General features: G+C 41.7%; 1 protein-coding gene across 8 annotated transcripts in view; it reads left to right on the forward strand.

The window, feature by feature from the left end:
* Sv2b (synaptic vesicle glycoprotein 2B) overlaps window positions 1–11,694 on the forward strand; it is a 172,393-nt gene that overhangs the window by 93,599 nt on the left and 67,100 nt on the right. For 6 of the 8 annotated variants that reach the window (XM_028776674.1, XM_028776672.1, XM_028776673.1 and 3 more), the window contains one exon: window positions 7,087–7,920. In XM_028776674.1, the coding sequence (XP_028632507.1) occupies window positions 7,470–7,920 (451 nt within the window). In that variant the 5' untranslated portion in view covers window positions 7,087–7,469. Of the gene's footprint in view, window positions 1–7,086; window positions 7,921–11,694 lie in introns of those variants that run through there. The other 2 variants (XM_028776678.1, XM_028776679.1) reach the window with 1 other exon arrangement.

Below are 11,694 nucleotides of genomic sequence, written 5' to 3' on the forward strand. Positions count from 1 at the left end.
ACCTTGAGCTCAGAGAGATCTGCCTGTCTCTGTTCCTTAGGTGCTGGAATTAAAATTGTGTATCACTAATACTGCACAACCCTCAATATGCTTCTTAAGGAACATTTTATCACATGTTTCCTTGTATGCCCTTGTTTATTCCTGTTGAGTAGTCAGAGGTACCTGAGGGTATGACCTCTCAAAACACAGTACCCACTGTGTTCTTCTTTTGCCCTCATGGATTGGGGTGAATTTCTTATCATAGCCAATTTTAGCCAAAGGTACAACTACTAACGTCTGTTATGCAGGACACCAGTGTCTCAACTCTTCTGTGATTGCTCCTGTGTCTTTTCCTGAGGGATTGTCTTCTGTTAGTGCTTGCACTGAAGTAGACATAGTCTGTGCCCTTGAATATACTCCTGAAGCCTGACTGAACCTGGAGAAAACTTCACATTTTATTTTCTCCCCCATTGGTGACCAGGCTATTCTTCCTAACTCCCTTTTCCAATAGAGTTCTCTCTCCTACAAGTGGATTCTAGAAGGTGCAACAAAATGGAACCTCAAATCTAGACTTGAGATATAAAAAAAGCACTTAACTATTTATATGAGCCAGTTTGTGTACATGTTGTCAAGATTTCCAAGGACAAAGAGGATTGTGGCTGTTGTAAACACAGTTTAGCAAGTTAGGTAGACTCCTTTTGGGTAGGAGCAGCTCTAGACAGATACTCTGTATAGATTACAGCAATATTTCCATGTCACAGATCTACTCTTGGACACACAACTAAATGAATTTTAGTGAGTATACTGAGCTTGTACATTCACCACTGTAACCTAATATGAGGATGTTGCCATTTCTTCTCTGTTTCCCAATTCTGTCAAGTTCATTTGGAGTCAACCTCTACTCCTACCATGGCCCTAGACCACACCTGACCTATCCTTTCATATTGTAGATTTGCTTATCCTGGATAGTTCATGTAAATGGAATGAGACAATCTGTGGCCTTTTGTAAGTAGATGAGTATCTGTCCAATCTGTTGTATGTATCACTGATTTGGTCCTTCTTAATGTCATGTCATATTATACTGCACAGACACATGACCTTTCATTTTATGTGTTCATGGGCTCGTGGACATTTGTGTTAATCCCATTTAGAGTTGATGTAGATGCTGTGAACATGCAGGTGCAAGCCTTTGTGTAAGCATATGACTTTGTCTTGGGTACGTTTTTAGATTGGAATTGCTGGGGTTTTGTTAAATATATGTTTAATATTTTAAGAACCTGGCAAATTATTTTCCAAAGGGGTTGAGTCATTTCTCACCAGCAATTTCTAATGGTTCTAGTTTATCTCCTCCCAACTCACACATGCTGTCATCTGTCTGCTGATTAAAGCTATACTAGTGAGCATGTGGTAGTGTCTTATTGTTGTGTTAAATAGGTTTTTGTTCAGTTCTTACAGATTTCAATCTGACAGTGTGTCCTGTGAGTCACCAAAAGAGAATCGTGAATAAAGGATGTACTGTTTACCAACTTTATTTGCTCTCAGAATCCCTTTTGCTCTCTTAAATGAATATGTTCAAGTACTAATAGCTTTCAGACTTCTGGGAAGAATTACATCATTTGATTAGAGTATTGTTTGTAACTTTGTTCTAAACAAGTATCAGTGGCACAATGATTCTGAATCAAGTAGCCAGGTTAGCATTGTAAGAGTTAAAAAAAAAAGACAACAAACAGATCAGCACTAGGAGGTTTGGGAAAACAGTAGTTTACAATGAATGTCTAAATGGAAGTCTGTTCTCTGGACTTTGTTTGCTAGACCAGCCCAGATGGGTACAGATCTCACGGGGAGAGAGCTGTGATCAAGCTGGGATCGTGGCTACATTTTAATTCTCAATACTTAGATAACAATCATTACATCAAGCAAATGATAGTAAGATGGGATTTGTATTGTTAGGCCTGTTCAAGCTAGGAGCTGTGGTGACTGAGGTTCACAGCTGGCTCTCCAAATCCTCACGATGACTTTATGCATGGATGTTCTACTGATCACACCCATTAACAAATGAGGATATCGAGGCACTGAGAGGCTATTACACAGGTAGCAAGAAATAGCAGAATCAGGATTTGAATCTGGGTCTCCTATACCTGAAGATGTTTGAGATATATTCTACTACCATGCCAGAAGGCAAAGCAGTCAGGAAGACTAATCACATAGAAATGACAGAGATATGGAAGTACTGGCAATCTAGCCTTTGGCTGTTTGGAATCATGGCTGGTTCAGTCTCCCTGGTCTTTGGGTTCTCACCTACTGGCTTCTCCCCTATAATACATGTCCCATTCATTTCATATATGTCTTCTGGCACATTCATCTCCCTTGTTTCATTGTCCCCAGTCCAGAATTTTGTTGCTCACATCCCCACAAGTGAGATCTTCCCAGATCTTGGCTCTGCACACCCTCTCCACTCATTTTCACAACTGCATCTTTACTCAGGGAGCAGAGCACATGACATTTTATTATATCTGGGACTCCAGTCAATGGAGTGGTGCTGCCCTCATCAGTCAAATCTGTCTTGTAATGCCCTTAGACATTCCCAGAGATATCTCTCCTAAAGGATTCTAAATCCATTCAAGTTGACAATGTAGATTAACCAGGTATAAGTTTCATCACCGAGTGATGATCTGTGTTGTTTTAATTTTGCTTTTCCACAGTGGCTCAGCCTCTTGAGAATGTGGTTAAGTTGTGTCCATTTATGCAGGCCTTTAAGCACAAAATACCCTAAAAATGCATGTTGAGAGTGGGAAGAAGAACTCAATTGTGGAAGTAGGATCTATTCCCTTATCAAGATTAGTTCTGGGGCCAGCTGGGTGTAGAACCCTCAATTGACTCCTTGAATTCCAGGTTCTTTCTGTCTGCACAACCCTAACTTACTGTGTGAATTCAGCTTCTCACTCAACCCCTGGTACAGATTCTTTGTGTTCACTTGGGTGCATCCATTTATCTTCTCAGCCTTCCATCTCTCCATCCATGACACAGATAATCATGCTTCATTCTTGATCCTGAGTGTAGACAAGGCATCATGGGAAGTGATCATTTTAGTTCTTAGTTAATAGGTTGCTCTTGTGGGTGTATTTTCACTGCTGTTTAGTTGATAAATTTGACTGTTCTTTCAAAGGGCTAAGTAATGGATACTACAGATTTTATGGATCAAAACTGGTCATGCCCTAGTTCCAGAGACTCTTAGAAGTCCTGAACTAGGGTGTCAGCAGCTTGGTTCTTTCTGAGAGCCATGAGGGAGACTGTTCTCAGCCCACTTCACAACTGTTGGTGGCCACAAGCCTGCTGTAGCTTGTATATGACACTGTCTCTGAGTGTCTACATCATCTTCCCTCTGTGTCTCCCTGTCACCACATCCAGATTTACTTCTGTTTTTTTATAGGTCACAGTTACTTTAGTCTCCCTCGAATGTCCTTTTTCACTTCTGTGTAACTGTGGTGTCTGTGCGCGCGTGTGCACTCGTGCGCGCATGTGTGTGTGTATGTGTGTGTAAATGAATGCTTAGGCTAGAAAAACCCACTGGATACCTTTCTTTCTTTCTGGCTACTCCCCACCCTCACTTATTTTGTTGAAACAGGATCTCTCAGTAAAACTGGAGCTCATATGGGATTTCACTTTCCAGCTAGGCTAGAGGCCAGCAAGTCCAAGAAGCCTCCTATTTCCTACCACCCAAATGTTGCTGGAGATATTTAAAATGGTGGAAACTGATCTGTCTTGTGATATGGGGCCGCCATGTTCTTGACTAGGCTAGGCCTGAAGTCACCAGCAGTGAAGTAGCAGCATGTTCTACAGCTCAGGACACCAGCTCAGACCGCTGGCTCAGGTGGCCAGAGACACTGCCCTGCCTCCCATAAGACGCCAGCGTGGGAGATGGCTCTGCCAATCTTCCATGCTGTCTCCACAAGGTTGGGCTGAGCCCAGACCATCCCTCCATCCATGTGGGTCCAGTAGGAATGAGATTCTAATACTTAAAGATTAATCAAATAGCTTTATGTGTTTGGTAATGCTCAATAACAAGATGCCCACACAATTGGAAGTGTTAATCAATTAACTTACCTAGATGTAAGTTGTTACCTAGGACTGCTCTCAGTCTAAGTGTGGCTCTCCATCCTCCTACATCTCTGCCCCCCTAGCTCCTCTTCCTCCTCCTCCTCTTCCTCTCCTTACTCATCCCACCTTAGCTCCTCCCACCTTGCGGTGAAAATATGCCACTACACCCAAGTGTTTCCCGGGCATCTGAATTTGGGTTCTCATGGTTTCACATCAAGCACTAGCCCACTGATTAGCCTCTCCAGTCTTAAATTCTGTTTCTAATGAGATTACACTCTGAGATCCTGAGGGTCAGGGTTCAATTAATCTTTTGGGAAGGAAGCAATTTAATTCAAAATGTTGCAAATGACTAATTACTGTGTTCCCCAGAAAATGTTCTGTTAAAAAAAGATAGCTTGGCATTTCTCAATGAGATAGAAGCATCAAGAGATACTAAAAACCGCCTGACATGGAGGCCGCTTTGATTTACTGCCCTTGGCATTCACAGTCGTTCTTTGAACCAGATTGGGTGAGTGGGGTTGGTTTTGACAAACACCTGTTTCTTTCCACAGATAAAGTCCCAGAATCTTTACCCAAAGTGGTATTTCCCACATATGCTTTCAGAATTGAAAATCTTTCCTTCCTGGCTCGTGACATTTTTGTGGGGCCTCCAGAATAGAAACGACAGAGCAGATCTCAGGCAGTTGGTACTCCTCCGTGTGACAGCATCCTGCTAACATTTCTGCTGTTTGTGTGTGATTTACTGTCCTCCCAGGGTTCCTAATATATGCAATAAAAACCGATTTAGAATATTAATCTGACACCATCCTGGCCAGCCTGGTCCAATCGAAGTTTATTTACTGGAGATGGTGAACATTTTTACAAGAGCAGAATGAGAGTCATTTTTCTTAGTATTTCTTGCTAGCTTCCTCAGCACTATTGCTCTGAGTCCCCCAGGTAGGTAGTAGTTCTAATGAAAAATGATATTTCCAGGTTTGATTTCCATAGTACAGTTTAGTATCTTTTGGAGACAGGTCCTAGAATTCCATTCCTAATGAGTTACCTGGGTCATTCTCTTTCTGCATTTAAGAACAAGTGTTTTCTATCACCCTTCTATGAGAAATTGCATTGTCTCATTGGAGTTAGTCGGTTCCCAGAGCTAGAGTCTGTCCAAGGCTGAAGGTAGGAGAACCAGGTAGCAGGGATGGGGCAGAGGGCTCAGACATGGAGTGTGGGCAGGGGAGGAGTCCAGCAGCTGCTGCAAGGGCAAGTGTGTGGGGTCCATTGTGGAGTAACATCTGCTGAAGGCAGGGAAGAATAGTGTATGGTAGGAGGCTTAGTAAGGGTTGATGGCTATGCATTTGTTGGCAGATGGGCTGAACTGAGGCATAGATTTCTGCCAGCTCTGATGGGAAGAAATTGAAATATCTACCTCAGTCAGAAAATCTGGTTCCTGGGCACAGCTGGAGTAGAGAAGGGCTGATGGAAAGGCCTAGCCTGTACTGCTGAGGGCCTGCTCATTGAGGTGGGGCCTTGGGGCTATCTGGGGTACTGTGTGGAAACTCAGATTTCTGATGAAGGGTCAGCCCTTCTGAGAGCTCTGGAGACCATATTTTCAAAATTCCTGTGAGATCTAATTGTCAGTCATCTAGGACAGCATCCAGGAGATAGCCCATAAAGAAATGTGGACCTTGCAATGAGCCCCACCCTTGTGAAGACCTTGCCTTTGTTACTAACCTACTCTGAGCCATGCTTGCTTCATCCATTAGATGAAATGTGCCTGCCTACTTTGACCACTCTTTCCTCCTCCCCTCACCATCTCCTTTTCTATCCTTACTTTCCCTGTCTTCTCCAGTTCTCTGGATGTAGCTCATTTTCAGTCCTCATTTGGGTACATGGTAAGCATCATTCAGTGATGGCTCAAATCTTGTGAGACTTGAGATTCTAGAACAGGAGTTCTCAAACTTCCTAATGCTATGACCCTCCTGTACAGTTCTTCATGTTGTAGTGACGTCAAACCATTATGTTCATTGCTATTTCATAACTGTAATTTTGCTACTGTTATGAATTATAATGTAAATATCTTTGTTTTCTGATGGTTTGAGAAAACCTCTGTGAAAAAGTCACTTGACAACAAAGAGTCTTGACGTTGAAATCCACTTTTCTGTAAGTTAGTTTGGGCAGGGAATCTACCTCTTGGGTGTTGGATTCAAGAGAGGGAACCTGTTTATAGACCTGGGTTATAAGACAGTGGCTTGGACCTAGACCATACTGGTTCTTGGTTTTCCAGAACTGGAAGTAGGAAAATGATATTGCCTGAAATAATATTGACCGACAGGCTGGGTACTTCATATATAATCTTATATAGTCTTTGCTTTATACATGGGAGCCCTAAGGCTTGGAAAGAGTTGTATACATTCATGCCTGTAATGCACAAGAGTCATGTTTCACAAAAATTTGGGAGATATGGCTCTGAGGCTCATAGTCAAATCCTGCTCTTATCCATTTAAGCCAAGTGCAAGGACATAGTGGCCTTTGAGCCACAGTGCTGATATCAGAAGCAAGCTGGGCCCCAGAGAAAGCTATTTCTGTGTTCTATATTTCTAGATGTAAAATGATACAATTATGTCATAGTGAAGTGGGAAAAACATGCATTTTCATAATAGAAATTGATCCATAGGATAGTTCTACTGTTGGCACAAGCTTGATAAGTTCAAAGGAAACCCATAACACAAAATTGCCTTGTACTGAAAATCCCTTGACCACTTCCTTTTGCATTCCTGCATAAGATCTGATCTTTGACCTTCACTGGGTTCTTCAAAGCTCTAAGAGCTTCTCTGTCCATGGCTCCATTCACCAGCCTTCACAATTCAAGCCTTACTTAGCTTATGTGAATTCAAATTCTTAACCAAAATATACTTCACCTTACACATGAAGTATGGGTATTAGTAAATATATTCATTTAATTCAAAGATCATGTTAGAATCTCAGCCTTTGGTTAACTATTTCCTTTCCCGTCTCTATTCCCAGGCTATAACCTTCAGTAGAAGGACAAACATCACAGCCAGTGAGCTGCCAAGCACTACCCAACCTTGTCAAAGAGAACAACTGGATCCACTATTAGTCAACACCTCCCAGCACAAGCCTCTGGGTCACAGAAGGAGAACAGGTCAACGTTTGACACTTTCCAAAGACGTTTAACACACACCAGCAAAAAAGGCTACTTAGGTTGTCTTTGTATGAATTTGGTTGATTTCAGAAACAAATTTAAAAAGGTGCTTTGATTGAAGAAGTCACATGGGCATACTCACCATTTCAATGATATAGCAGATGATGGTTATTGGAACAGCCCAAACTACCACGGAGCAAAAGATATAGCTTGAACAGCTACCAGACAATTCCAGAACCAAGGGATGGATGACTACAGATATCGGGACAACTATGAGGGCTATGCCACCAGTGATGGCTACTACCGGGGCAATGAGCAGAACCCAGAAGAAGATGCACAGAGTGATGTTACAGAAGGTCATGATGAGGAAGATGAGATCTATGAGGGCGAGTACCAAGGCATCCCTCATCCAGATGATGTCAAGTCTAAGCAGGCTAAGATGGCACCCTCCAGAGCAGACGGCCTTCGGGGCCAGGCAGACCTGATGACTGAGAGGATGGAAGATGAGGAACAGCTGGCTCACCAGTATGAAACCATCATTGATGAGTGTGGCCACGGGCGCTTCCAGTGGACCCTCTTTTTTGTCTTGGGTTTGGCCTTGATGGCTGATGGGGTGGAAGTGTTTGTAGTGAGCTTTGCTCTGCCAAGTGCAGAGAAAGACATGTGTCTGTCCAGTTCCAAGAAAGGAATGCTTGGTAAGTAGAAACTTCCAATGGTCATTTTCCTTGTGACATTAAGTATATGAAAGTACAGAAGGTTATATATGTATATATTTACATATATATATATATGTACATATATTTATATGTGTACACAGATGTATAGCTTGTCACTGTTAGACATCTTAAATATGCCATGGTGTTGTGCAAAGTTATAAGATTTATAGTCATTTTGCTATTAAGATGTTATTATAAATGGACATCAATTAATTTATCGACTCAAACTTTCACAGCTAGTATCATAGCTTTTTTCTTTTCAAGCCCTTTTGATTCTTAGCTCTTTCTTAAATTCCCAAATCTTATTTTCTTGAATGACAGACTATTCTTCTTGTATTAAACCATCTTCCATATCTGAGTAATAATACATTTTGGAAGGGGTAAGCGAGAGGTCTCTTCCATCATTCCTTCTTTATGAGCCTTCCAAGAATCCAATGGCATCTGCTCCCAGCTCCTCTTGTACCAAGAGTTAGTGGCTGAGTGCCCATGTGGCTTGGATAACTGATGGTCTTGAGCATACCCACTTGCAGAGTCCCCGTAGGCAGTTAAGAACCATGGTGTGAAGCACAGATGGATTCTGAATGATAGAGAACCAGCTTGTAAGTCAGTTAGTAGACTAGCACTGTCAGATCCAAGCCTCAGCCATCAGGGCTCAAGGAGGAGAGGATTATGTGAAGTTACAGAGAGGATGAGCACAAATGGTATGGAATAGAAGAAATTCATCATAATAGAGCCAAGGGCTTGTCTTGATTCCCAAATGGTCTGAAAAGCATATGTACCCTCTACATTTAGTGTCCAAATAGAGCCCAAGATATATGAAGCTATTAAGAACTTGCCATGAGCTAGTTTATCATTCAAGATAAACAATAAGTGTGCCGCCCCAGGAGTTCAAAAGCTGTCCATCTACCAAATTCATTAATTCAAGAAAAAGGTACATATTTCTGGTCTACAATATGCTGGTGCCTGGGATACAGCCTTGGAGAAAAAAATAGTTTTTGTTTCTCTAAAATAATTATATACCACAAGACAAGAAGGTCTTTATGAACACAGATTTAATAACTTCAGCAGTAAACACTGGAATATGTCTTGTGTGGTTCTAGACCTTGCCTTTGGAGAAAGAGTTAGCAACCATTTCTAATCAGACTGAGATAGTAAACATTCCCCAAGCCCAGATGACCTCTGTCAGAGCAATTCAAATCCCATGCTGTAATCCAAATCATCTGGAGACAATGTGTAAACTAGTACAGACAACTACGTTTTAGTAAAACTGAGACTGAACTTGGGAGGTGGTAGCAGGAGTACTGTGAACTTGAACACAGTTTTAGTGAGACTATCACAAATTAGACAAAAGTAAGAAAAGCTTATATTGAGAAATGTGAAGAATTGTTATCAGATAAACAAAATAACAGCAATAAGAACTCCAAAACTAGCTGAACAAAAAGATTTGTCTCTGGGCCATTAAACCTTGCCATATACATTTATTCTTAAGCTATAATGCCATTTAAAATGATTAGAACTCCAGCAAGGGTGACCAAGAAAATCCAAGGAGACTGAGTATATAAAAACAGATGCTTCGAGAAGCTGGAGTGTTATTCAGCTTTTAAAAGCCAGTAGAATTTTTAGTTATGCTTGTGTGTCCTTACACATGCACATATGCACTATCCAACTGTAAACACTGAATAGTAGATTTTTAAATCATTTATTTTATTTTCAGTTTTATGTGCATTGGTGTTTTGTTTCCATGTATGTCGGTGTGAGTGTCAGATCCCTTGGAATTGGAGTTCTGGACAGTTGTGAGCTGCCATGTGGGTGCTGGTGATTGAACCTGAGTCCTCTGAAAGATCAGCCAGTGCTTTTAACTGATGCACCATCTCTCCAGCTCTCTATTTTTGACAAAGCAAACAAAAGAACAAAATTTCTAACTGAAAACAATCCATCTGTACCTGACTTAAGCATTTCTAAGTAATCAACTTGTTTTTGTGCTGCTTCCAACCGAAACCTGAGTCCCTGTTTATGCTGGCAATGTCAATAGTGATTTCATGCCCATCAGTGTCTCTGGCACCACATGTCCAGTAACCTTATCAGCAGAGCTGTAGTATTCTGCCAGGTCCCACTTCTCTCAGGAGGGAGAGAGAGGGCTGGGTAGGAGCCGAGGGAATGTGGTTAGGATCTAGAGAGCCCACACTGGTACAATTCTGCCCTCTGTGTTTACCAAGAAGATGCTATGACTCAAACTAAGAAGGGCATGTAGACCCTGAGCAGAGATTCCCATCTTGGGTGCTCGGGAGATTTCCTGCCGTAGTCAAGAAAATGTGAATCTAAGTTGATCCAGTGGAGTGGATGACTGAGAGGCTTGGAGTCACCTTGGAGGTTGGTCACATGTAGAAATAGATTTGGAGAGCCTTATCTCGACTCACAGAGATAACAAGTGCCAAGCAGGGCATGATGGCAGGACTATCTGACTTTGAAGTCTGGGGTCACTCTTCTGTACTATGCTGCCTTTTTCTTAATCACGGGCTATGGAAAAGAAGCCATGCCCTATACAGCCTTCTCTCCCTATAGGATCACGTGACACTGGATAATAACTTGAGAACTAGACATTGGCCATGACAGTTTGGCAGCTACCTACCTTATTATCAGCCGGTGACCTTGGGCAAGTTCTAACTCCTGTAACTCAGTTCTCTAAAGGAATCGGTCAGAATGACGATGCTAATGATGGGGGCCTGAGATAATGCAGGCAGAGCAAAAGTATAGATGCTTTCTAGACAACTCAGCTCCCTCCTTTGTGCCATGGCACCCTCCTGCCAGCATTTGCAAGGATTCTGATTGCAGTGAGAACAATGGGGCAGCCTGGATGTCAGGACCAGGCTGCTTGGGTTTGTAGTGTCACTGCTGACTCTTAGAGGGGCAACCTCAGAAAAGTTACTCAGTTGCTTTGTGCTCTGCTTTCCTCATCTCTAAAACGTCAATTAGGGTGATGCCTCCGAAGTAGGATTTCTATACGGATGGACTGAATTCAACTGTAGTGGATTTAATGTGGTTAACTTGATTGGTTTACTGCCTACAGCTTACAAGTTGCTCAAGATATCTTTACAGTTTTTTTTTATTGAAGTTCTTCATCTTGCTATTATTATTATCATTATTGTTATTAACTTGATTGCTTGGTAGTGATGAGCCACCCACACTCAGGACATCAGATTTGCTCTGATGACTTTGCACATATCCTTCAGCCAAATGATGCTTGTAGATTCTTACGGTTAAGCTGCTTGGCCTAAGCTGGAAAAGGTTTTTGTGTTCCAGAACTTTTCCTCCTCCCTTTCCATTGTTTTAAAAAGAAGTTCAGTCTCTAGCTTGGCTTTCAGCTCATGGCCTAAGAAAACAACACAGAACAACCCATGTCTGACTCAGAGGTCATTTTGTTTTCATTTTGGAAAGAAATGAATCAATTCAGAAAAACTAAAGATGTTCCTTTGGTATCTTAGTTAATTATTTCTCTTGAGCATTTTATTTTAGCGATCCCCTCATGTATGGATGCCCAGATTCAGGATCATATTGCTAGCACTGAAGGTTCAGCCTTGCTCTGTCCAGTGATGGTAGTCATTAAGACAATGAGAATGCATCCACTTGTTAATTAAGCATTTCCTTCATTCTTTTAATTGTCTATTTCTTTTATTTTTCCATGTATTCATACGGTTGTGTGTTCACATGTGTGTGTGTGTGTGTGTGTGTGTGTGTGTGAGAGAGAGAGAGAGA

This window comes from Grammomys surdaster, unplaced genomic scaffold (assembly GCF_004785775.1).
Source record: "Grammomys surdaster isolate TR1022 unplaced genomic scaffold, NIH_TR_1.0 271, whole genome shotgun sequence".
NCBI classification, from domain to species: Eukaryota; Metazoa; Chordata; class Mammalia; order Rodentia; family Muridae; genus Grammomys; species Grammomys surdaster.